Source organism: Cervus canadensis, chromosome 28 (assembly GCF_019320065.1).
Source record: "Cervus canadensis isolate Bull #8, Minnesota chromosome 28, ASM1932006v1, whole genome shotgun sequence".
Lineage (NCBI taxonomy): Eukaryota > Metazoa > Chordata > Mammalia > Artiodactyla > Cervidae > Cervus > Cervus canadensis.
Window position 1 is genome coordinate 42,606,576 of NC_057413.1, and position 25,827 is coordinate 42,632,402.

At 46.2% G+C, this 25,827-nt stretch overlaps 1 protein-coding gene across 2 annotated transcripts in view; it reads left to right on the forward strand.

Annotated features, from left to right (window-relative positions):
* The window catches only part of TBC1D22B (TBC1 domain family member 22B), a 66,113-nt gene that overhangs the window by 27,627 nt on the left and 12,659 nt on the right, over window positions 1–25,827 (forward strand). Inside the window, exons 7-12 of one of the 2 annotated variants that reach the window (XM_043449934.1) lie at window positions 435–500; window positions 4,179–4,293; window positions 21,469–21,575; window positions 22,164–22,239; window positions 24,737–24,864; window positions 25,138–25,233. In XM_043449934.1, coding sequence (XP_043305869.1) covers window positions 435–500; window positions 4,179–4,293; window positions 21,469–21,575; window positions 22,164–22,239; window positions 24,737–24,864; window positions 25,138–25,233 — 588 coding nt within the window. The other variant, XM_043449935.1, reaches the window with a different exon arrangement.

Here is a 25,827-nt window from a genome sequence, read left to right on the forward strand (position 1 = left end):
TATCCTGGTACAGTTTTGGAGCTTCCCGAGCTCTTTTAGTTCTTATGGACTGTTGAGGATTAAGAATCTGAAAGAGGTGTACACATTTTGATCCTATCTGTTAAATTTAAGTACAGGCCCAGAGTAAAACAGATGCCAGACAATAGGGGAAAGCAGCTGGTTCTCCTGAGTTGTGAGACAGTTGTGAAACTGCCTATTGCTGTTTGGTGTTAAGTGGTTTGTTCAGGGAGGTTTCATTACTGTTCAGTTAGGTGTTGCTGTCATGGGAATGTATTCCACATGGACAGGTAGGTTTCTAAAGCCTTCTAAAGTTCTTTCTAAAGATAAATTTGACTCTCATTCTTACTCCCTTTGATTCCCAGATCCTAAGAAAATAACTTCTCAAAAGAACAAAGTGGCATTTGTGTTTTTGGATAACGGCTTCTCTCTTTCAGATTCACATTGACATTCCAAGGACGAATCCTCTCATTCCATTGTTCCAGCAGCCTCTTGTGCAGGAGGTGAGGGAGTGCTTCACACGGTCGCCCGCCCCCAACCCCACCCGCCTCTGCAGCGCTGTCCCTGGGGGAGTGCTCGGCCGCCCCCAACCCCACACGCCTCTGCAGCGCTGTCCCTGGGGGAGTGCTCGGCCCCACCTCCAGCCTCGGGGCGCTATGGCTAATCCTGATGGTACTCCAGATGGAGCTTCTGTCTTTCAGAGCACTTTCTTGTGGGTTCCCATTAGGTCCTCATAACAAACCTGTGGGCTGAGTAGTGCTTTGAGGGGTTTAAGGGACTTGCCCAGAGTCAGAGTCCACCTGGTGACCAAATGAAGACTGGAAGCTGCTAGAATTCCTAGTCCTGTGTTTGCTGTACTTGATAAAGCTGGGAGTAGTGACTGGTGTGTGAGTGCGTGTGTGTGTGTGTGTGGTAACGATACAAAACGTAACATTTACTGTCGTAACCATTTTTAAGCATGTAGTTTGGTGACAGGAAGCGCATTCATATTGTTGTTCAGTCGTCACCATCACTCGCCTGTACAGCACTTTTTCATTTCCCCACGCTGAAGCTGTGTAGCCGTGACGCAGTAACTTTCCATTCCCCAGCAGCTGCCGTTCTGCTTCCTGTGTCTGTGAGTCTGACTGTTATAGGTACCTCAGATAAATGGGGTCATACAGTACTTGTCGCTTTGTGACTGGCTCATTTGACTTCGCATAATACCTTTGAGGTTCATTCATGTTGTCAGACTTTCCTTCCTTTTAAAAGCGAGCTTATGTTCCATTGTACGTACGTAAGACATTGTCGATCTGCTGTTTGTCAGCGGACATTCAGGTTGCTTCCGCCTTTTGGGTATTGTGAGCAGTGCTGCTATGGACGTGGCTGTGCAAGCGTCTGAGTCCCCATTTTAAATTCTTTTCAGATACATACCCAGAAGTCAAATTAGTAGTGATACGTTGAGACCTAACAATTTAGCAGTTAGCAAAGCACATGAAAGGTTTCAGTGGGACTATTATCTTTTGACCAAGCAAGAAGTATAAACTCCTTGAGATTAGGGATTTCCTTACGACTTAATAGTAGCTAGGACTCTGGGTGGAAGTGCTCTTTGAATTATGTTTTCACTCATCCTCAGAGTAAAGAATGTGATTTAAAATGCTCAGAATAATTTCTTTTTGACTTTAGATTATGTTCATAATTCTGTTTAAATATAGATATGTCTAATGATGGGATCCCTCATAACTTACCAGTAGCGTAAAGAAGGTTTTGAGGGTCATGCCGTTGTTTTACCTGTAAGAATCAGCTCAAAGGAAGGTGAAAACCCACTCAGGTTATCTTTGTGTCTCCCTTTCAGTTTCCCTTGGCTCAACCCTATTTATTCCTCATTTTAACTTGAAGATGTTCAGATCTCTCACCTGTGCATGCATTCTTTAAACTTGGAGATAGGGCAAAGTACTTCATTTAAAAGGATTCTCCAGGCAGTGGAACCGGCATACAGAGAAAGAAACTCAAACTGCCGTCTTTCCAGTTTTCCTTGAATCACCTTTCCGTCTAGCAAACTATAGCCATCATAAACAGAATAGCCAACCAGGGAGCAGAAAATTAGGTAACATTGACTATTGAGAGACTTGCTTTACAAACCTGAAAGATACCTGAGGATTGAGAATAGTGAGAATTACCCACACTAGTAGCAGCGGTGTCTCAGAGGCAGAGAGGCTTGTCCCAGCCTTGTTCTGTAGTGAAGATTCCATGGTCTCCCCAGGTCACCAGGCTTGGCGCTCTTCAGTTCCCATCTCTTTGGCACTTCCACTTGCATGGCGTGTATGTCTGCTTGTCCCATCCTTACTAGAGAGGGATGACTGCAGGTCTCCTGATTCTGAATGGCTAGCCTCCCTGCACTTACTCACCAGAGATGTGTGTATTTACGAGGAACTGATAGTTTGAAATAGAAGCGCTGATAAGTCCTTCAGAAGGGCTGAGCTGGAGGAGCTTTTAATAGAGACGTCCAGTCAGGCACGGGCCACTGGGTGTGTGAGGATTCAGAGTGGGCTGGGAAACTCTTGAGAGCTTCCTGAACCTGGTGGGTCTGCTTGAGCCCTAGTTTCAAGGGAGGGAGGAGGGTGTTTAGCAGCAGAGGAAAGAATGTCAGAGTGGCCCCATTGGAATGCTGGGCCTGACACAAATGAGGATGCCACGCCCTTCCCCTCAGCCCCAGGGAGCAAGCAGGCCCCTCTAGGGGAGGCAGAGAGGCCAGCTCCTTCCAGATAGGGCCTTGCTCACACTGCCTGCAAGGACAAGGGTGTTAATGATGGGAGTGTTTCTCAGCTGGCTTGGCCAGCTGTAAGGCATACTCAGCACGGGATTTGGGCTGGGAAACATCCTTTGTCTCTAGATTCTCCATGTTTCTCCTACACTGGCTAACCAACTCCAAAACCATACAACCATCTATTTTTCACTTTTCTCCTTGGGAAGTTTTTGCTCCCTCGCGCCTGACCTCCGGGAGGCCTCTTCATTCTGCCCGCAGAGCTGACTGATGGGGCTCCGCAGAGTACACATGCAGTGGAGGCCCCCTCATCTCCTGTCCCCCCTGCACGTGGTCATCATCACCTCTGTCATCCCTCTGTTGTGGTCCAGAGACAGGAGACAGTCCAGTCAGAGCCAGTCTGAGGAATGTGTTGGGCCCAGGAGCTGTGGTCAACAGGCTGAAGCCAGAACGAGTACCAGCAGGTTGAGAGAAGACAGGGGGAAGCCCTGAGGGTCTAGTGAAAGCAGAGAGGAGGGTAAGAGACTCTGTAAAGGGAACCATAAGGGTCTTTTCTTTCTCTCCAGACTAAGCCTCTGGCCTCTTGTGGCTAATATACTCAACCCCAGAGGCTTTCCCAGCTGTAGGATTTGGTTCATTTGACTTCCTATCCCCAGCAAACATCTGGGTTGCATCCTGATATGTGAAATGACTTCCCGCATGTATTGTCTGTCACTGGTTCCTAGTCAGACTGGGTTAGAAGTAAATCCAGATCTAGGTCTCCTTCCATCTCAGCAGGGAGAAAGAGGAGGGTTGACAGAGAAGAGATTTCCTCTCTGTACTGTAATGAGCAAAAGAGATTTAGAAAACATATCAGAACTTAGATATTCCGGTATCTTGCTCCTGGAAATAGAGAAACAGCATCTATAAATGAACACAGTGGCCTGAATTAATGACATCCATAGCAACCCTTTCCCTAAGCCACCCATGTCACTCTCCTTTCTGTTTCCCAAATTTATATCACGATGACTAGATACTAGAAAGAGAAGCTAAGGGCAAGAAGTACCTGTTGTTATTGTTGTTGTTTTTTAGTTGCTAAGTCATGTCCGACTCTAGCAACCCCATGGACTATAGCCTCGCAGGCTCTTCTGTCCATGGGATTTTCCAGGCAAGAATACTGGAGTGGGTTGCTATTCCCTTCTTCAGGGGACCTTCCCGACCCAGGGATCGAACCTGCATCTCCTGCCTTGGCGGATGGATTCTTTACCAACTCCTGCTTAAAAGCAGTTTGTATCTTAGAAATTTTCTGTATTTACAGACTTCCTTTGTCCCACAGTAATTTTTAAATTTTTCCTACAAATTCTGCGGCAGTGCTGAGTTAAATTGCGAGGGAGGTAAATGGAGGGAGGGAGGGTATCCCCATTATTTAACGTCATGACATCTTTCTTTCTCATTTTCCTAGATCTTCGAAAGAATTCTATTTATTTGGGCCATCCGACACCCCGCCAGTGGGTATGTCCAGGGAATTAATGACCTGGTCACTCCGTTCTTTGTCGTCTTCCTCTCAGAATATGTGGGTAAGAAGCATGAGTCCCAAGTTGAACAAGCTTTTGCTCTTTTTTCATCTGTGGTCTGTTTGTTTTTCCCAAGAGTGCAGCCAGTGGGCACATCTTGCTAAAAAAGAGATAGTGGCTTTAGAATACACAGCTGAACCTGTTTTAACAGCAACAGCAGCCTGGAATTTATCTCTCGAGATGGTCACAGATCTCTGCTAAAAAGACCTGCTTTGCCACAAGAATGGCCAAGTTGGCATACTTACGTTCCACCATAAACAGATGGTTTGATCCTTCATCTGAGGTTCTTTTAGGATTATTTTGAACTTGGCTCTAACACAGGCCCTCACCTGTGAAAGCTGGAATTTCAGATTATACATCAGGCCTCCATGCGTTCATTCATACGCCGTATCTTAGGAGCAGGATATGGGTCTGCAGAGGCGGCAGGGTGGTGCCAGGTTCAGCTCACGTTGGAGGCGATGAAAGGGGCCAAGGAGAGCTCCAGGACCTTGGTTTCTCCCACTTCCTTCTTCGCCCCTTACCTCACTGTGTTCTTGTCACTTTTTTTTGTTTTTAAGTTTAAGGAAGATAGTTCTTTTTAAAAAGTTCATTAATTTATGGCTGCACCGGGTCTTCATTGCTGCCTGTGGACTTTCTCTAGTTGCAGCACGTGGGGGCTACTCTCCAGTTACGGTACACCGGCTTCTCATTTCAGGACCTTGTGTTGTTGCAGAGCACGGGCTCTCCAGCGCGAGGGGCTTTAGTAGTTGTGGCGTGTGGACTCAGCATGCGGCTCATGGGCTCTAGAGGGCAAGCTCAGTAGTTGTGGCACATAGGCTGAGTTGCCCCGTGGCACATGGAATCTTCCTGGACCATGAATCAAATGCATGTCCCCTGCAGTGGCAGGTAGATTCTTAACCACTGGATCATCAAGGAAGTCCCCAGCAGTTAGGTTTTCTTACAGTGCCAGCCACACTACTCCAGCCAGGCCTAAATCAGGCAGTCTCAAAAGGCGTTGAGGATTCTCCGCTTCTCCTGTTGATTCCCTTAATCTCTTGTTGTTTTGCAGAAAGTTTTCACTTTTGTCTCAGGTTCAAAGGATTTGTTAACAAAAGAAGCCACTCGTTATATTCAAATAAACAATACCAGTATTTATTAGGCTTCCCTGGTAGCTCAGCTGGTAAAGAATCTGCCTGCAGTGCAGGAAACCCCAATTTGATCCCTGGGTCGGGAAGATTCCCTGGAAAAGGGATAGGCTACCTACTCCAGTATTCTTTGGCTTCCCTGGTGGTTCAGCTGGTAAAGAATCCGCCTGCAATGAGGGAGACCTGGGTTCAGTCCCTGGGTTGGGAAGATCCCCTGGAGAAGGGAACAGTTATCCCCTTCAGTATTCTGGCCTGGAGAATTCCATGGGCTGTATAGTATTGCAAAGAGTTGGACATGACTGAATGACTTTCACTTTCAATATTTATTAGAGAATTATATCGCTTACTTTCAATATACTAACATTAAAAGAAAAGAGAAATAGAAATAGCAGAGGATATATCATCAAGTTGGGTTTTGACCAACATCCATAAACTCAAACAGCCCTGGAAGTCCCATGTCACAGCACATCTGGAGTCTTAGTTGGGCAAAGGTCCAGGCAGCGTATCCCCTGCACGGGTGAGACTTCAAAAATTCCATTTCAGGGTTCCGCTTATAATCCCAGGATGCAAACTGATATCGTCATCAATCTGTGAGCAAATTGCATCTCTGGTTTCATGTTAATGCTGTTTGTTTTGTTGTGAAAAACTTGGAATGTCGTTACGCCTGGGGCTCAGTGGGCCAGACCCCGTCCAGGGGCTCCACAGTCTAAAAATTCAGCCCCATCTTATCTGTGGTGCTGCCAGACTTGCACTCACAGCACGAAGTCAGGGCGGCGTCCAGGCAGGATGGATGCAGGTCAGAGGCCTGCTCTGCTTTGTCTCTGAGGCCAGACGAGACCGTTTAATTCCCTAACACTTGTGCTTCGAGATTCACGGGAAAACCCATCTGCCATGCGGCCTGATGTTTTTGTTCTCTTATCGGTCAAAAAGAAGCTCATGTGGGAATCGGAACGTGGGAAAGGATTTTAGGAAACTATCCGTCTCCTCCGCCCCTTTTCTTGCCTCGTTAGTGGCAGAGCTGGGACTAGAACCCTTCTCTTCAGGCCTTGGGGGTGGTAGGTAATGAGATGATGCCATCGCAGGGGGTAGGTCAGTCATGAGAAGGGGGCTGGCTTAGAGTCCCTTGGAGTTGGGGGCATGAGAGATGTCTCACTTGATCTTTCCCTTGCAGGTTTTCTGGTGGGACCAAAGGGATGGTGTTTTGGGCTTTCATGAGGCACCTTTTTTTTTTTTTTTTTTTTAGTGATTTGAAAAGGAAGGCAACCAAATGATGTCATTCCTTGTTCTGCCTTAAGTGACAGCGACCAGGGCAGACCTGGGAGTAAGGATGAAAGTCAAACTCTTGTCCACACTGTCAAGTCACCCTAAGCAAAAGCATATAAATAAAGCTTTTGCTGGAGAACTTTTATTTTCCTCTCTTATCAATTGATCAGTTTTTGCAAGTGCCTTCATTCTGTGTGTGTAACTTAATTATAAAGAGCAGTGCAGCTGATGCTTTGGGATTTGATTCTTGCAGGAGTACTTTTCTGAAATGGTATTGAAGGATGAGCCTTGTTGTTGTTATTTAGTTGCTAAGTCGTGTCTGGACTCTTCTGTGACCCCATGGATTGTAGCTCACCAGTCTCTTCTGTCCATGGGATTCTCCAGGCAAGAATACTGGAGTGGGCTGCCATATCCTTCTCCAGGGGATATTCCCAACCCAGGGATTGAACCCAGGTCTCCTGCATTGGCAGATGGAGTCTTTACCACTGAACCACCAGGGAAACCCAAGGATGAGCCCAGGAAGATATTAATCCATTCATTAATCTACATTTGAGGCCTAGAGACTGGCATGCAGCATTGCCAGATATTATGCTAGTTTAGGAAATCCTCAGCAGCTGCAGTTCTAGTTGGCTGTTAATTATCTTGTGAGCTGTCATTTGTGTGTTTTTTTTTGTCCCCAATTTTCCTCCACCTTCTATAGGCACCCATCCCATTACTACCTTAACTCCATCAGCCCCACTGTGCGCTGTGCCTTTCTCTGATAGGTATGACTGCATTCTGATCTGTGTTTGGTTTGTCAGCCCCACCTGCTGACCAGTGGAATCATTGCTCGCCTGCAGCGTTTACCCAGCAAAGTGTGGGCTTCTCTTCCCCTCCTCAGCAAGGAGGCCTTTCTGAGTAAGGCTGCAGTCAGCCTCACCTCTGCAGCCTTCAGATAGGTCTTTGGTACCTCCTCCCAGAGCTAGGAAAGTGGAGCCCATTCATGTTTTACGAAAGCTTTAATTATATTACATTTCTAAACATATGTAAAAGTAGAAAAAAACAATAGCATAAATCCTCATACACTTGCCACCCAACTTCACACCTCTGTCAGTTCTTCACTCACTCACCTTTGTGAGTAAGCAAATCTCAATGTCAAGCAACATATAATTTCATCCATAAATACTTCCATATGTGTCACTCAAAGATCATGGTTAAAGAAACTCACAGCCATAATGTAGTTATTACATCTGAGAAGTTATAATAGTTCCTTAATATAGTCTGATATACAGCAGTATTCAGGTTTTCTTGAGTCCATAAATATATTTAACATTTTGTTTGAATCAAGGTTCAGATCAGGTCCACACATTCTACTGGTTTGTTGATATATCTCTTAAGTCTCAATCTATCAATTCCCATCCATCTCTGTTATTTTCCCAGTTTTCAAACTGGGACTTTGCCATGCCAACCAGTAATATTACAATGATTTTTAAAACACTTTACCATTTGCAAAGTACTTTGACCTGATTTCCTTTAGTAGCCCCCAGTATCTCTTTAGAGTAGATATATGAACCCATTTTACAAGTATGAGAAATCGAAGACTCTAAAATATTTAATGAGCTTCCCAAACTCAAGCCTCCATCTTTTAACCTGAATGCTTGTGCTCTTTGGGCTTCCCTGGGGGCTCAGCGGTAAAGAATCCGTCTGCAACGCAGGAGACCTGGGTTCCATCCCTGGGTTGGGAAGATCCCCTGGAGAGGGGAAAGGCTACCCACTCCAGTGTTCTGGCCTGGAGAATCCCATGGGCTCTACAGTCCATGGGGTCGCAGAGTCAGACCCGGCAGAGCGGCTTTCACTTTCACTTGTGCTCTTTGTATGACTTGGCGGTATCACAGTTTAGATGTATCTTCTCCATTCTCTGCTGCAGAGCAGGCGGCACATTTCTTGTTACTCCTTGCCTCAAACAAAAAACCAAAATAAGCAAAAAATTACAGTAGAAGTACTTGCTTGTTTAAAAAAAAAGATCAAAACAATAAAGAAGTATTATTACCCCACCCGTACCCTCCACCACAAGAGATAACACCCTTTGATGTGTATTTTTCCAGCCCTTTTCATGTGTGAGAACAGACCTGCATATGTTATTTTTCTTTGTTTTGCCCAGAAAAATAGAATCAGACTATCCATACTTTTCTCAATCTTTCTTGCTTTCACTCACAAGTATCTGGCCAGCTTTCCAGGTTCTGACATACAGGTCTGTGTTGTCATTTTCAGCAATTCCATCTATTTTCATTTAGCTTTACTATAGTGCAGTGAGCAGTTCTTTTATAGTAGGGCATTTAAATGGTCTATAACTTTTAGCCATTATAGGTAACATGTTAATGAATATCCTTATGCATATTTTCTTATACCTTTGTCTTGAAATACATGTTTTTCTGAAAGAGCGTCCATAGACGTGAATCTGCTAGTCCTAAAAGCATGCCTCATAGATGCCACTAACTCACACTGCAGAGAGGTTTACGGCGGTTTGTACTCCAACCACTAATGTTTAGGTGCACTTTTCTTCACATCCTTATTAGCAAGTCTAATTGTGGTTCACCAGTCTGGCAGATAAACTCGGTTTGTGTTTCAGTTTTTATTGCCACTTACTCGTCAGCGAGGTGGTTTATCTTTTGTGTATTAGCATTTGTTTCTTTTGTCATCTGGTTGTTCAGATATTTACACTTTTTTTTTTCTTCTATTGTACTGTTGGTCTCGTTTTTTAAGAGCTTTATGTGGATTAGATATACTCATTTTTCATCTGTTATGTGTTGCTAGTATTCAACCTTTTTTGACACACCCACTCCATGGGAATTCTTTATGGTTCAACCTAGTATTTTTTCCTCTCCCAGATCATCATTTATCTTTTCAACTTTTATTATGTCTCTTTATATAGCTCTTCCTAATTTTTATGTAGTCAAATCTGTCCATTCAACAGGTGTTCATTGAGCTTCTACTCTATGCCAGAGGATAGAGTGAATAAAGGGAACAGGTGTGGGCCCTTCCCCCTTATGGAGCATCCCATCTAGTGGGGAGCTGAGGGGCTCACAAAGAAGTAAGTCATTGCAAAGCATGACATGAGAGAAATACCTCATCCTCTGAGGTTTCTAGATTTGGTATGTTGCTTAGGAAGTTTTACCTTCCCCACCGCAATATTATAAAGATGCTCTTTCATGTTTTCTTTTAGTACTCTTGTGGCTCTGATTTTACATTTAGATTTTTAAATTCTATTAGTAAAATTTATTTTCTTTTACAGTGGGGTTGATATTTAAAGTTACTATTCCAGCTGGATACTTCATTATTTATCACTGTTTATATATAGTACATACTTTGTTCACTGGTGTGAAATCTCTCTTCATAATATAGTATAAATTCTTTTATTTACATGGTTTTGCTTGTTTCTATTCCATTTATCTCTATTTCTATGCATCTTCCCAGATGGCTCAGTGGTAAAGAATCTGCCTGCCAAAGCAGGAGACTCAAGAGATGCAGGTTCAATCCCTGAGTCAGAAAGATCCCCTGGAGTAGGAAATTACAACCCACTCAGATATTCTTGCCTGAAAAGTTCCATGGTCAGCTGACAGGCTGCAGTCCACAGGGTCACAAAGAGTCAGACATGAATGAGCGCGCACGAGTGTGCGCGCGCGCACACACACACACGTGCACACGCACACACACGTACTATGCCTGTACCACACAACTTGGATATTTGAGCTTTAGAGGGTGTTTTATTAGTATTTCAGGACTGGTCTATTTCATCATCCTTTTTAAAAAATTGTCTTGACTCTTCTTCCAGATGAACTTGCCTAGTTCAGGAAATAGGGAACCTACCTACTTCAGGAGGTAAGAAGAATTTTTATTGGAGATGCAGTAATTTTACAAATTAGTTTTGTGGGTTTTTTTTTTTTTTTGATAGCAGCTTACTGAGATGTCATTCATATATCATATAATTCACCCATTTAACATGTACAATTCAATAATTTTTTGTGTATTTATAGAGTTGTATAACCATCACCACAGTCAATTTTAGAATATTTTCATCAACCCCAAAAGAAACTCTGTACCTTATATCCATCAATACCAAGCCCCCCCAACCCCCTCTACTCCTACCCGCTCTTACTTTCTGTCTCTGTGGATTTGCCTTTTCTGGACATTTCATCAAAATGGAATCCTATAATATGTGATCTTTTATGTCTAGTTTCTCTCATTTAACTTGTTCTTGAGATTCATCCAGGTTGTAGCCTGTGTCAGTACTTCACTCCTTTTTTATGGTCAGATACGTATTCCATTGTATGAACATACCATATTTCATTTATCTGTTCATCAGTTGCTGGATATAAATTAAGCTTCAAAGAAACAAGGCATACAGACTTCTCTCCAGCCTCAAGGCCTTTCCTGAACACAGACTCAGCATTGTTTGTGGCCTCCAAGAGCAGTTCCCTTGTCTGAGGAATAATGCTGCTCTTCTCCCTTGCTGTAATAGTGCCGTATCCCAGAAAGGCAGCTGCTGTGAAAGGTATTTTGTTATGACTCTCCCTACTACGGGAGGCCTCCGGGATCCTTCACCCAGGGAACAGGCCAGGCAGGTGTCCCCAGGCAGCCTCGCCCACCGCCTCATCTGCCTGAGCTGTAGCACGGAGGATGTGCCCTAGAAGAGCTGTGGGACACACAGGACCTTGTTTGGCCTCTCTCCTTTCTCCTCCGCTATCTGTTCTCTATTACTCTTTAAAAACATTTTTTAAAATATGTATTTATTTTATTTTTTTGCTGCATCAGGCTCTAGGGTACACAGGCTCCATAGTTGAGGCGCACGGGCTTAGTTGCCCACAACACATGGAATCTTAGTTCCCTGACCAGGGATCATCCTCATCCCCTGCGTTGAAAGGCAGATATTTAACCACTGGACCACAAGGGAAGTCCCTCTTCTCCGTTACTTTTATAAAGTAGCACCTGAGCTTGCTTCATGCTTCGTGTCATGTTTGTTGTAAAATAGCTGAAAATGGGGCGATCCGGTGACTCCCCTCTGTTGAGAGAATTTTTCTGTACCTAACTTAGCCCCCCTCCCCCTCAGTTCCCGTTTTTGTGTGGTTTTTTTTTTTGCTGAAACCCACAGCTCGCATTGAAGTGGGTCCACTGTGGATAAGCCAGCTGTGTCTGGGTCCAGCGGTGACAGTGCTGGAGGATCACCCTTGGGGAGATACAGTCTCTGGACCGTGACCCCTGAGGCAGTTAAATACCTCCAGACTCTCCAAAACCCTTTTGGACTTAGATGGCACTATTGATCTAATTCAGAACATAATGTAATTGATAGTAGAGTCATCACCAGAATAAACTGTGTAACAGCAACTGTGTAAGCGATGTGAATGAGGAATTGTCTGGAAGAGAGGGACCCATGACATGTTCTGTTTTCAAAAGAAGAGCGATGGCTGGTGATTTCTTTCATTGCAAAATGAAACACTAATGAATAACTCTCCCCCTTCTCTGCATGAAGTACTACAGCAGGATTTTCATTTCAGGTTTTTCTTAGAAGCACAGTAGCAATTGAAGTCCCAGAAGGGAAGTCTTAAAACCTCTGACTCATGTTCCCTGCATGACATTTATGCTCAGATATGTCACAGGTAACGCTCAAAACCCTTCAAGCTCGTCTTCAACAGTATGTGAACCAAGGACTTCCAGATGTACAAGCTGGATTTAGAAAACGCAGAGGAACCAGAGATCAAATTGCCAGCATCTGTTGGAAGATAGAAAAAGCAAGGGGATTCCAAATAAATATCTGCTTCATTGACTCTACTAAACCCTTTGACTATGTGGATCGCAACAAACTGTGGAAAATTCTGAAAGAGATGGAAATACCAGACCACCTTACCTGTCTCCTGAGAAGCTTGTATTCAGGTCAAGAAGCAACAGCTAGAACCTGACATGGAACAGCAGACTGGTTCAAAATTGGTAAAGGAGTACAACTAGGCTGTATATTATCACCTGGCTTATTTAACTTCTATGCAGAATGTATCATGCAAAATGCTGGGCTGGAAGACTCACGAGCTGGAATCAAGATTACTGGGAGAAATATCAATAACCTCAGATGTGCAGATGATACCACCCAAATGGCAGAAAGCAAAGAGGAACTAAAGAGCCTCTTGATGAGGTTGGAAGAGGAGAATGAAAAAAACTGGCTTAAAATTCAACATTCAAAAAACTAAGATCATGGCATCTAGTCCCATCACTTCATGACAAACAGATGGAGATAAAGTGGAAACAGTAACAGATTTTATTTTCTTGGGCTCCAGAATCACTGTGGATGGTGATTGCAGCCACAAAATTGAAAGATGCTTGCTTCTTGGAAGAAAAGCTATGACAAACCTGGACAGAGTATTAAAAAGTAGAGACATCACTTTGCCCACAAAGCCCAAACCTGTGGTTAGTCAAAACTATGGTTTTTCTAGGAGTTATGTATAAATGTAAGCATTGGACCATGAAGAAGGCTGAACCCTGAAGAATGTATGCTTTCAAACTGTGGTACTGGAGGAGACTCTTTGAGAGTCTCTTGGACCTCAAGGAGATCAAACCAGTCAATCCTGAAGGAAATCAGTCCTGAATATTCATTGGAAGGACTGATGCTGAAGCTGAAACTCCAATACTTTGGCCACCTAATGTGAAGAACTGACTCATTTGAAAAGACCCTGATGCTGCAAAAGGTTGAGGGCCGGAGAAGGGGGTGACAGAAGATAAGAAAGTTGGATGGAATCACTCGCTCAATGGACATGAGTTTGAGCAAACTCTGGGAAATAGTGAAGGACAGGGAACCCTGGTGTGCTATAGTTCATGGGGGTCACAGAGTCAGACACGACTTAGTGACTGAAGAACAATGACATGTCATAAATGACCAATTAGGATTAGCTTGGCTACTTGACAGGGAACCCCAAATACCAGTACCTTAAGCAAGAGAGAAAAGTTTATTTCTCCCACATTAAAAGTAAGGAGGTGAGTAGTCCGAGGCTCCATGATATCAGAGATACAGCCTGTCTTTGTTGTCCTGCCATTCTCAGCATGTGTTTTCCTACTCGTGATCCAAGGTAGCTGCTTGTTCTCTAGCCATCATATCTATATTCCAGCCAATATGGAGGGAGAAAGAAAGAAAGACATAACTCTTTCCATTGAAAGACACTTCCCAAGCACGTGACTCTTGGTTTTGAATCTTCAGAGAGATTCATCTGAACTTGGGTCTTAGGTTGATTCCCATCTGCAAGTGGGTCTGGAAAACACAGTCTGTATCCCAGGTGGCCAGTACCCTTAAGTGCCCTTTCATTGAGGAGGAGGTGGTAGTAGGTATTTATGGATGACAACGGTCTTTGCTGTCCTTTGGATCCTCGGACTCGGTGTTTGACTAAATTCCTCTTCTCCCCATGCCCAGCCATCCTTTTCTCTCAGTTGCCAGCATTTCCTGTCTCTTAAGTCAGAAATGCTAAGTGTGTGCATGCGTAGTCAGTCATGTCCAACTCTTTGCAACCCCGTGGACTGTAGCCTGCCAGACTCTGTCCTTGGAATTTTCCAGGCAACGATACTGCAGTGGGTTGCCATTTCCTTCTACAGAGGATCTTTCCCACCCAGGGATCAAACATGCATTTCTCATGTCTCCTGCATTGACAGGCAGATTCTTCACCCCTAGCACCTCCCGGGAAGCCCAGAAATGCTAAGACTTGTTTGTATTAATGATTCTTTTTTCTCATTCTTTCATATCCAATCAGTTACAAAGCTCTGATGGTTTCATGTTCTATTTCTTGAATCTCTTTCTCTCTCCATTCCTCCTATGACCACTCTAGCTCAGGCCTGGATTGCTGAAATGGCCGGGTGTGTTTTCCCATCTCTGGTTTTTATCCCCTTCAAAACCATCTTTCACACCATTTAAACACAGACCTGCCTGTTCGACCCCTCTGCTTAAAACCCTTCACTAGCATCTCATCACCTGCAGTTAAAAATGTCCAGATTCTTGGGGGTTCCCTAGTGGCCTAATGCTTAGGATACTAGGCTTTCACTGCCGTGGCCCGGGTTCAGTCCCTGGTCAGGGAACCAAGACCCCCGCAAGCCACACAGCACAGACAAAAAGTCCACATTCTGTAGCTTGCTGTGCAAGACCCTGTGTCCTCTACTTCTGCCTCACCTCTTAAAGGCAGAAATCCAAAACTGACATCTTTAAAGCCTTCTCCTGTACCACTTCCTTATCCCTGGGCTAATCCATGTGCATTCTTTAAGGCTCCCCTTCCTCCTGGAAGCCTGCCCTGAGACTTCCTCCCTTCCTCCTCCCACCAGCACCCCAGCGGCACTCTTCCCGTAACTCTGTGCATTTCCCTGTTGAAGGATTCTACCACACCAGCTATGGTGTTTCCCTCCTGCCATCTGCCGCCGGTCTTTATGATTCTTTGAGGCCAGAGACTATTTGAAACATCTTAACATTCCCGGTGCTTTCATTTTGGTGTCCATATATTCCATACGTGTCTCGATTAAGAGTGAGTGCTCACTCAGTCGTGTCTGACTCTCTGCAGCCCCACAGACTATAGCCCGCCAGGCTCCTCTGTCCATGGAATTTCCAGGGAGGAATACTGGAGCGAGTTGCCATTCCCTCTTCCTGGGGATCAAACCCGCGTCTCTAGTGTCTCCTGCATTGGCAGGCAGATTCTTTAGCACTGAATGAATGAGAGAATGAACATTTTCATAGTGTTTTAAGATATTCAGGAAATAGTAGAGCTTTGCTGGCCTTGGCCACTGGAGGGCAGTAAATCACAGCATTTTGATACTGTGCTGATTTAGCCAAAAGTTCTCTCTCCTCCCTTCTCTTCTCATCTCTTCTCTTTCGTAAGGAGTAGAGGTGGAGCACCATCACTTATTCAGCAGTTACTTATTGATTCTTACACCGCTTATTGATTCAGGCACCGCTCTAGGCACAGGGGATATGACCATAAACAAAGTGGACAAAAAATCCCTGCCTATCACTTCTAGATATTTATTCACAGAAAATAAAAGCATATAGTCCTTCTCACCCACACAAGGGTAACTATGGATATTTTACTGACTTCTGACACCTCAGTTAGTTTTGCCTGTCTCTAAGAGAGTCCCTTGGACTGCGAGGAGATCCAACCAGTCCATCCTAAAGGAGATAAGTCCTGGGTGTTCATTGGAAGGACTGATGCTGAAGCTGAAGCTCCAGTACTTTGCCCACCTCATGCAAAGAGTTGACTCATTGGAAAAGACCCTGATGCTGGGAGGGATTGGGGGCAGGAGGAGAAGGGGACGACAGAGGATGAGATGGCTGGATGGCATCACCGACTCGATGGGCATGAGTTTGAGTAAACTCCAGGAGTTTGTGATGGACAGGGAGGCCTGGCGTGCTGCGATTCATGGGGTCGCAAAGAGTCAGACGCGACTGAACTGAACTGAACTGAAACTTTATATAAATTGAGTCATTAGAATAAAGATATTCCAATTTTCATTCTCATGCTCTGGGTTTGGAGGGAACTGGGGAGTGGGGCTGATGCTGGATTTTTAGCCCCAACCCTGTTTGGCACTTTACCCCCTTCCTCAAGGTGCCTCCCGGCCCCATCTTCATAGACGAAGCAGCCTCGTACGTGCTACAAAGAATATTTGAGGCTCTTTCCAGCAACAGACATTTATGTGGAGACGCCCAGTCAGAGTGCTGAGCAGGGTTACTTTCAGTGGGCAGTTGAGAGCAGTGTGAGCATTTGGTGGGATATCCAGGGCTGGATTTCCTCCCTCGTAGAGGTAAGCGCTCCAAGGGCAAGCTGTGGCTTGCCATCTTCCTGGAAGTGAGCCAAGTGACGTGTCCATGCTCACTCGCTGTCTCTCTTATCTGACCCGAGCGTAGGTGAGACGCTGTGACAGGAGAAATTGAGGTAACCAACATAGTCAAGACGTTTGAGCCTAGATGAGCCTGTGGGCAGCTGACCACGGGCTCTGGGGACCCTGGACTCCCCAGGGCCTGTTGGCATACAAGAGTCTTGGTGACACGCTGCCTGGCTCTGTGGGTGGTCTTTGGGCAGGTCCTAGAAGGCCAAGTGTGTGCCGGACCTGACCCCTCCCTTGCCCCTCTAACTGGAATACTCACACAGTTTGGGTTCCTGTAATCCGGGCACCAAGAGGCTGAGTTAACCAGCAGCCATTAGTGTTCGTTAAATAAAAGTAGAAGTAATACAGGAACCTCAGGAAAGGAGAGTCGGTTTGGTGGTGTGTTGGTTTTTAAAGTTCGTTTTAGCCAGGTGCCCCACGCTGAGCAGTGGATGGCCAGAGATCGTTCTGCGTTGGTGTTTACCTTTTAGCCGCTGCCCTCATTGACCAGCACCGTGTCGGGGAGGGCTCTGTGGTCAGCTGCTTCTCTCTCTTGGAAACAGCATGTCTCCTCTCAAAGAGTCTGGAACAGGGTTCTCATGAAACAGAACCACCCGCTCCCGTGGGTTTCTGCTCTGTAGAAACCTCTTCCCTGCCCTCACTGTCCTTTCTTTGTCAAGTGGTTTGACTTCACTGGGTTTAACCGAGGAGTCCTCCGCCTTGTCCATACTCAGCTCTGGCGGCCTTGTCACAGATACTTGCCTGAAAAATGCCAGATGAGTAATACCCAACAAGTTTCTATAGCACTTGAACCACTTTAAAATTATTGCATTCAGGTGATCAGATGAATAAAACTGTTTTTCTGGATAAAAGATTTAATTCCTCTTTTATGAGGTTCTTTAGATGTATGGCTGAAAAGAGTTATTTTTTTCCTTTTCTCAAGCAGTTTGTTTTTGTGGTCAGAAAATATTATGCAAGCTCTTCTCATGAGTCCAGTTAAAAAAACAGACAGGAATCAGGTAAGCCAGAGGCTTTGGAAAATAGAAGGGCTGTCCGTAGTTTGGAGCCTTGAATCTTCTTGTGTCGCCAGGTCGGGCTGGTTGATTCCGACCCAACAGATCACAAAATCTAGCAGTTGCCCTGCGATCACAGATGCTCTCTGGGAATTGCCTCAAGCACTGAGTGGACGAGTTACTCTTTCCAGTTTTAGCAAAACCAGTTCTTCCAAAAGCTGTTGGGGAGTGTTGGAGGCACAGGTGAGGCTAGTTTTAGGCCCGAGATCTGGAGTTGTGAGAAAAATGAACACTTGACTGGGGCCACCACTCAGGTACATTTATCGGGTAATAACACTGGGCTTGACAGCATGTTCTTGTCGAGCCTAGAGTGGGCCATTCGATTTTTATAAAGAGCTGTTGGGTTTCCTCTTTTTGGATGCTTTGCCTCTTAAAACAGCCATAAAATATCCCTTAAAAATCTCATTCCCTCCAGTCTGAGTCCTGGCTGCTGAATGCTCCATAATGACAACCAGAGACGCTGCCCTCATCTGAGACGGCATTGCTGGCGTGGCTTCCCATTCCAGCTTCAATTATATGTTGAATTTTCTCAAGTGGGATGTTTAATGATCCTTCTGAACAGACTGTTTATGCTGAATGAAGCCCTTCCCGAGAGCATGTGGGCCTCCCTTTCTCTGCTGCTTTTTGCTGGTGCACTTAGCTCACAGTTTTTGACTGAATGTGTGAATTTTATCGTCCCAGCAGGCAGAACACTAGAACTAAACCCTCCTCCCACTCTCTGAAGTGCTGGTGAGCTCCCCTACTGTCTGTGAAAGCCAAGAGTCAACAGACAGGCGGGGCGTGAGGGCAGAACACTGGGAAAGGACAGCTCCCAATTTGCGAGGCCCCAAGAGAGGGTTCAGCGTCCTCTGTTGACCCCCTTCTCCCCGGGACAGCTAAGGTTGGGAACTGGCACAGTTACTGAGAGCAGCTTCTTATCCGCTTGAACCTCATGTTGTTCGATTTTCTTCCTTAAGAGCCAAAGGTGGAAATGGAAAGCTTTGAAATTTGTCTTTAATTTTTTAAGGTGTGTTTGGAATTAGGTTAGGTTTGGTTGCAAATAGCAGAGATCTAAAATAACAGAGACTTTAATGACAGTAATACTTAACATTTGCGTAATGCTTATTTTATCCCAGGCACTGTTCGTACTTTTCATGTATTGACTTGTTTAATCCTTACACTGTGCCCCACTGGTGGTAGGATGTTACCACCTTCAGAGAGGAAGCATTAAGGCTTAGGAAGTAAAGTCAGTTGCCCAAAGTCACAGAGCTTTTGTGAGTGACAGAGCCAGGATTTTAGCTGCACGGCCTGGCTTCAGAGTCAGTGCTCCTGACTGCTGGCTGTTCTGACAAAAAAAGCCACAGGTCCCCAGGGCTCATGTGGCAGCCTGCTCCCCATCGTACTCGGGGAGCCTGGCTCTCTCCCCCAGTTACTCTGCTGTGTGTGGTTTCCACCCCCAGTGACATTTCTGCTGCAGTGTCCTGGAATGGTAGCATGCCCAGGTAGGACAAGACCCTTCAGATTATTGTGGAGCTCGGGATCTTCATTTGTGAAACACATAAAAATAGTGGGAGAGCTTTTTTCTCGAGCCTTCCTTATGGGCTTCTTCTTTTTTTTTTTTTTAAACAGAGGAAGGGAAGCTACTGCCTGGGCTGGTTAGTGTGATCAGCCACACTCAGTAAAGGGGAGAGCCCACGTGGTTCCCTAGCACACTGCAGGGAGCCTGCTCCTGGAGAGTGGTCTGCTGGTACCCGTGGTTAGGTCCTTTGGCCCACAGCAGTTCTCATCTGGTTCCTCCAGCCATTATTTGTGGTAGTGGGTGTTGGAGGCCCCTAGGTATCCATCCTTGGCGGGGAACAGATAGGTAAAGAGGTGGTGGCCTGTGTGGGGCAGTGAACTAGAGGTCTGAACAGCAACACAGAGGGATCTTAGAAATGGAAGATGAAGCAAAAAGAAAAAGGAAGGCTCTAAGCTGGGTCTTGGAGCCCAGTATCACTTGATTAAATTAATAGTATACATATGGCCACCCCCTACTCTGTCAAAACACCCACTACATAAATGGTTAAGTTAGAAAAAAAAGAAAGATGGTATTTCATGGAAGGATTTTTTGGTGTGGTTTCTCAAATAGACCTTTATATATTATCTGAAGTCTTCATTTCTGCAGGCTCAATGTTGTTTTACAAAATCTTGTTCTCTTTTTGGTAGTAAAAGGCAGATGTAGTCCATGGTAGCTCCTTTTTTCTAGAATCATGTGCATTTTTTCTTGACTAAAAGTTATGCTTTAGAAATTTTGAATAGTAAGGCTTAAAGAAAATAAAAATTCTTTATCCCTACTACCTTGGGAATAAGCACTGTAAACCCTTGTGATATATTTTGTTTTTCCTCTGTGCTTATACAAACACATAAATATTGTATGTACAGTAGTTGAGAGTAAACCATAAATAACTTTGTACTTTACTCCCTTCCCTCAACGCTGTGATGTGCTTCCCCATGTCATTACAAATTCCTAATAAACCTCACCTAAAATTAACCATATCATGCCTACTGTGTACCAGGGTCTGTTGTCAACACTTTACTTGTATTAACTGTGGAGTTTTTACACTGTTGCCAGGCTCATAGCTTTTCTGACAAAGCACCCCACCCTCCCCAAAAGGGTGTTTACATCTCTTGAGGTCCATTAGAAAAACACTGATTATATAGGAGGAGAATCAGAGAGTTGTTCCACAGCATCCAGAGAAAGTCCAGTTGTAAGTCTTGATAGAGTGATAATTCTCATAAAGGAAAGGGCTGGATTCTGAATACATTGTGTCATGTCTCTGCGGCACCAGGGACTGCAGTGAACATGCTGTTTTCAAACAGGGCTCCAAGGAGAGAAGCTGCCTTTGACACAGAATGCAAGGGCCCGCAAGTGTCCGTGTGTGGCCTCTGACGGGCATGCGGGGCCTGTGGGTTGAGGTGGCCTGTCTTGTCCACCTTGTCTCCCACAGGAAGGAACCATCACACATTCCTTCTTCTGGAAGACTCCTGTGTTCTCCCTTCTCGCATCTCAGACCGGATGGACAGCCTGTCACTCTTGTCACTCAGTGTGGGGTTTCCCTGACACGCTCATGGGCAGGCCAAGGCTAAAGAAACTGGGGAAGTGCTGAGTAAGCCAGATGAAGGAGATTTTCTTAATGCAGAATTCCTAACAACTTCTCGAATCCTTTTATGACTCTCCAAGATGAGGATATATAATGCAATGTTTCTCAGCCGTGTTTGTCCATGGAACCTTTTTTACTTGAGTATCCTATAGGATTGAGGTTTTTGCAGAACCCAGCTTGATAACTGCCAGCTTGGTGAAATTAAATCCTGGACGCTTTCATGGGTTTGGGCCATCTTCCTTCACACAACTCACTTCTGAGGCTGAGGCCCTGTGTCTGCCTTGTCAGAATGGGGGGATTCTGTCTTTAAAAGGACCTGTGGGGGCTCCCTGATCCCAGCTGTTCTCACTGCCCATAAGAGGGAGTATGTTAGTTCACTGAATTTCTGAAATAAAGAATTTTTCCAGACCATCTCCAGGGGGCTGGATATAGCTCATTGAACATGAGGCCTGAAGTTTTTTGGTTTTTCCCCTCAAACTAAATGAAAAATGCAGTGGAAGAGAAAGATGTGTTGGACTCAGCCAACCCGGTGTGAGAATGGCCTGTCCAGTGTTGTATGAGATTCTCGAGCGCCTTCCTGGGACACGCCTGCCCACCTGGCAAGGGCACGGGAGGGGCAGGCCCCTGCTTCTTGGCCTCACATGAGCTGGCTCCCCCCGGGCCTTAAGGGACCTGTTGAAGATACTAGACTCTTTCTCCATTTTTTTAGAGAAAACCTCTGGACTTTCTTCACCTTTTGTTTTACAGAAGAGGATGTGGAGAACTTTGACGTGACCAATTTGTCTCAGGACATGCTGCGAAGCATAGAAGCCGACAGCTTTTGGTGCATGAGCAAACTGCTGGACGGGATCCAGGTGAGCGACTCTGCCCTTTCGGGATGCCCTGCCTGGGGCTCCCTTTGGGTTCCTTGTTGCTCTTCTGCATCAGACAGCACCCTCCCTGCCACCGGCCCCAGCATGGCTCCTCCCCTTTTGTTCCATCCATCTTTACTTCATTCATTAGCTTTACAGCTTTCAAAAGGCAGTGATCCTAGACGACTTCCCTGGCGGCCCAGTGGTTAGGACTCTGCGCTTTCAGTCCTGCGGACACGGGTTTGATCCCTGCTTGGGGAACTAAGATCTTGCAAGTTGTGCTGTGCAGCGAAAAAAAAAAAAAAAAGGCAATGGTCTCATGTCCCCTGGAGTCTCGGGGAGTCTCCGTGTTGTTCTGCCTTTCTCATTAGGCTCTGCTGTGCTCCCAGCCGTGCAGTTTGCCTCCAAAGCACATGCCTTTCCCCACACTCTGCTGTTCTGTGAGGTTCCTTTGTTCCCCACAGCAGCAGCTGCTGGCAGCAGCTTTGGAGAAACAGCTTGTGCTTTGAAACATGTTTCAGTAACCCTGGGGAAGGGGTGGCCCGACGGTGTGCTGTTCCCTGCTCGGCCTCAGTTCTGTGTTATTTGCAGGATAACTACACCTTTGCACAACCAGGGATCCAGAAGAAGGTCAAGGCGCTGGAAGAGCTTGTCAGTCGGATCGATGGTAGGTTCAGAGGAAGAACTCTCTAGCAGTGTGATTCTGACACGAGTGTGCCTCACACACAGTGTGATTATGCTGGTGCTGGGGGCGGGGGGCGTCTCCTCGGCCCCTGTCCTGGCCGTGACCCCTTCCAGTTCCCTCAGTGCTGTTGGCAGCGCTGACATCCTTCCACACTCTCACTGGGAAGGTGCCCGAGAGCTCTGCTGCTAGGTCACATTCTTTTCTCGCCTTTGTTTCCTGTCACCAGGTTCTGCCAGTCCTCCTCCAGCATCTCTCCTGAAATTCACCCTTTTGTTCTTCATGGCCCTAGCCACAGCTCTGGTCCAGCCAGCTTCCTCCTAGAAGCACTCGCCTCCTCCATCCTCGACCCTCTCGCACACCTCTCACACACCTCCGTCTTCCCAGAGCTCTGTTCCGGTCACATCCCGCTTCTGCTCCGAAAGCCCATGTTCTCCATTGCTTTTAGCACCAAGTCTGTAGTCTGACCTCGTCCTTCCCGCTGTGATGTGACCCAGGATTTCTGGGCTCGATGTAGGGTCCTCAGGTGTGCCTGGTACCCCAGCAGGACATCCCATAGCTCCCTGTGACCGGTCTGAGTGGGGAACAGGAGTCGTAGCCTCCCGAAGCAGAATGTCTTTGAGGAACAGGAGCCCTGCAGTAAGTCCTGGCCCCACCGTGAGATCCTGGAGTGTTAGAACTGAAGGCAAGTCAGGAAGCCCTGCCGTTGACTAATGAGGAAACTGAGGCCCGGGGAGAGAAGTTGAAATTAAGTTTCATGAAGATCACGTACAGGTCTAACAGCAAGGTCTTCTGTTAAGTGGAATGCCCAGCACCAGTTAATTCTATCAGTTGCTACACAACTAATAAGTTCCTTTATCTGGTTTTCCATCATGGATTTTTCTGCTTCACCAGTGCATTCCTCATCCCTGCCCCCACCTCCCCCCACCCCCCGCCATATGGAGATTGCATATCTTTCTCCTTTCCTGGGTCCTCTTCCCTTGAAAACCTTCCCTGATTTGTTCCATTCATTCCAGCTTCCTTTTACAAGTTAGGATTTCAGTCCCTAGAGCTGATTTGATTATTTGCTGCTCTTTCCCATGCATTGCATGTGGGATGCTTTTATCTCTCTGCCCCACTGCCTGGCCCAGCGGTCAGCTCCATGCCGAGCCCACACCCAGCTCCCCTGCCTCCCTCACTTGGCTCCTAGGACGGGGCGTCTGCTGAGCTGTCTGACAGGGACCGGCTTCCAGAGGGCCTGTGCTGTAGTTTTTTCCACTGTCTGGTCTGGCCTGTTTTGTCCTCTTCTGCCATCAAAAATATCTGATAAATAAAGGCATAGTATGTTAGGATATAGTATATTTTTAAATGTATATATCTTTGTGCTTTGAATTATAGAAGTAATACTCAGTTCAAAAATATAGACAGTTCCAAAAAACCGCAAAAGTAAAAATCCTCCTCCTCCTTTAAATTTTGCTCCCTAGAAATAACCATTTATTGATAGTTACTCTTTCAAAAGCTGTAGTATTTACCACATGAGGGTGCTGTTGTAGACACTTTTATTTTCTCATTTTATTCGCCCCCAGACTTACTGAGGTTTGAATGAGTATCCCCATTTATAGATTAGAGAACTGAGGAGGATGGTGATTTTTTTTTTTTTTTTTTAATCCTTTCAGGCAGTATCTGAAGGTCAGGTGTGTTTGGGTTGCTCCAGAACACCACGCCCACACCATGGGGTGGGAGTTGTGGGGGGAGCTGGTGTCTGTTGAATGTGGCAAAGCTCTTTGTGGTGAATCACTTAATCAGTGGGAGAGGCTGCCCTTGAGTGGAGTCAGTGAACCTCTTTCCCCGGCTGTTTAAGTCCCTGCTGGCTGCCATCTGTCAGAGATGCTGAAGAGGAATCCTCACCGGTGGGAGGGTGGCCAAGGTGACCCACACAGCTCTTTTCCAGTGCGTCTCCTTCTGTGATGTGTAACAAGGTCAAGCAGCCAAGAGAGCCTCATGTCTCCCCCGCTTGATGGCCCGAGCAGCCCTGCAAAGGAAGAAAGGCCCCCAAAACGTCACTGTGGGATGTTCAAGTAGTTCTCCTACGTGCGGGGCTGAGCTAACCAAGCAGCGTTGCTGTGAGGTGGTGGGATCAAACGCCGGACACTCAGGTGCCAGTTTGGCCCCTCTAGTCCGGGCTTCCCCGGGGGGAACAGCTGAAAAGCAATGGGAACTGGGACTTCCCTGGTGGTCCAGCGGTTAAGAATCCACCTTAGAATTCAAGGGACACAGGTTCAATCCGTGGTCGGGGAACTAAGATCCCTCATGCCACAGAGCAACCAAGCCTAAGCGCTGTGGCGAAAGATCCCACGTGACGCAGTGAAGATCCGACACAGCTAAATAAACAAATACTTTAAAAAAAAAAAAAAAGGAACCAGAAACTGCCTTTTTGGTTTATGTGAGTCACGGTCCGATCCCCTAGGTTGTGCTCGGGGGCCAATGACCCTTCCTGTTTCAGAGCAGGTACATAATCACTTCAGGAGGTACGAGGTGGAATACCTGCAGTTTGCCTTCCGTTGGATGAACAACTTGCTGATGCGGGAGCTTCCCCTTCGCTGCACCATCCGCCTGTGGGACACGTACCAGGTATGGGGAGACCTCCCCCCAACAAACACACACGCCAGGCCATCCCTGAGGCACCCGACTCCCTGCCGGCTGCAGCCGCTCGAAAGTCCCCCCCCTCCTTCCTGCCTCTGTCTGCCTTGTCCTCGAGGGCAGGGCCGCTGTGCACCCAGCCACGGAAGGGCTGCCGCACTGCTTTCCCCCCTCGCAGAAGGATGGGTGTGAGAGGGCTGGAGCCGGCTTCTCGTCAGGGCTTGGAGACCTAACTCTTTCTGTTTTTCTTTTTCCCCTTCCCAGTCTGAACCAGAAGGGTTCTCCCACTTTCATCTCTACGTGTGTGCAGCTTTCTTGATCAAGTGGAGGAAAGAGATCCTGGATGAGGAGGACTTTCAGGTGAGGGGCCTGCGCTCAGCCTGCGCCGGGGGTGCACGTCAGAGGGGGCGTTATCCCGATCAGGGGGCTGTGCAGAGAGAAGGTACCGCAGCAGGTACCTGGCTGGGAAGAGGAAAGGTGAGGGGATGTTCAGAAGAGGGTGCCCCTCACGCGTAGCAGGAAGCTCTGGGGGCCCAGAGTTCTTCAGTGTGAAAGGGTCTTAGCAGCGGAAAGGCTGCAGAACACCTGGGCAGGTCTAAGAGGCCTTCCAGCCGTTCATGACGAGCATTTATTGAAGCCTGCAGTGTGCTCAGCGCCACTGAGGGAGTAAGACATAGAGAAGGTAGAACAGAGAGCTCTATTCTTGTAGAGCTTACGTTCTAGCTGGGGAGAGACATAGTAAACAAAAGCAGTGTAAATTAAAAAGAATATTAGAGGGTGGTAAATTTTTATTTTTTTAAGTAGATAAGTTTTATATATATATATATATATATATATAAAGGATAAAGGGATTACTAGGTGGTAGGGAAGAGACAGGTTGCAGTTTCAAATAAAGTAGTCAGGATAGGCTCACTGAGAAGGCGACATGTGAGCAAAGGCTGGGAGAAGCTGAGG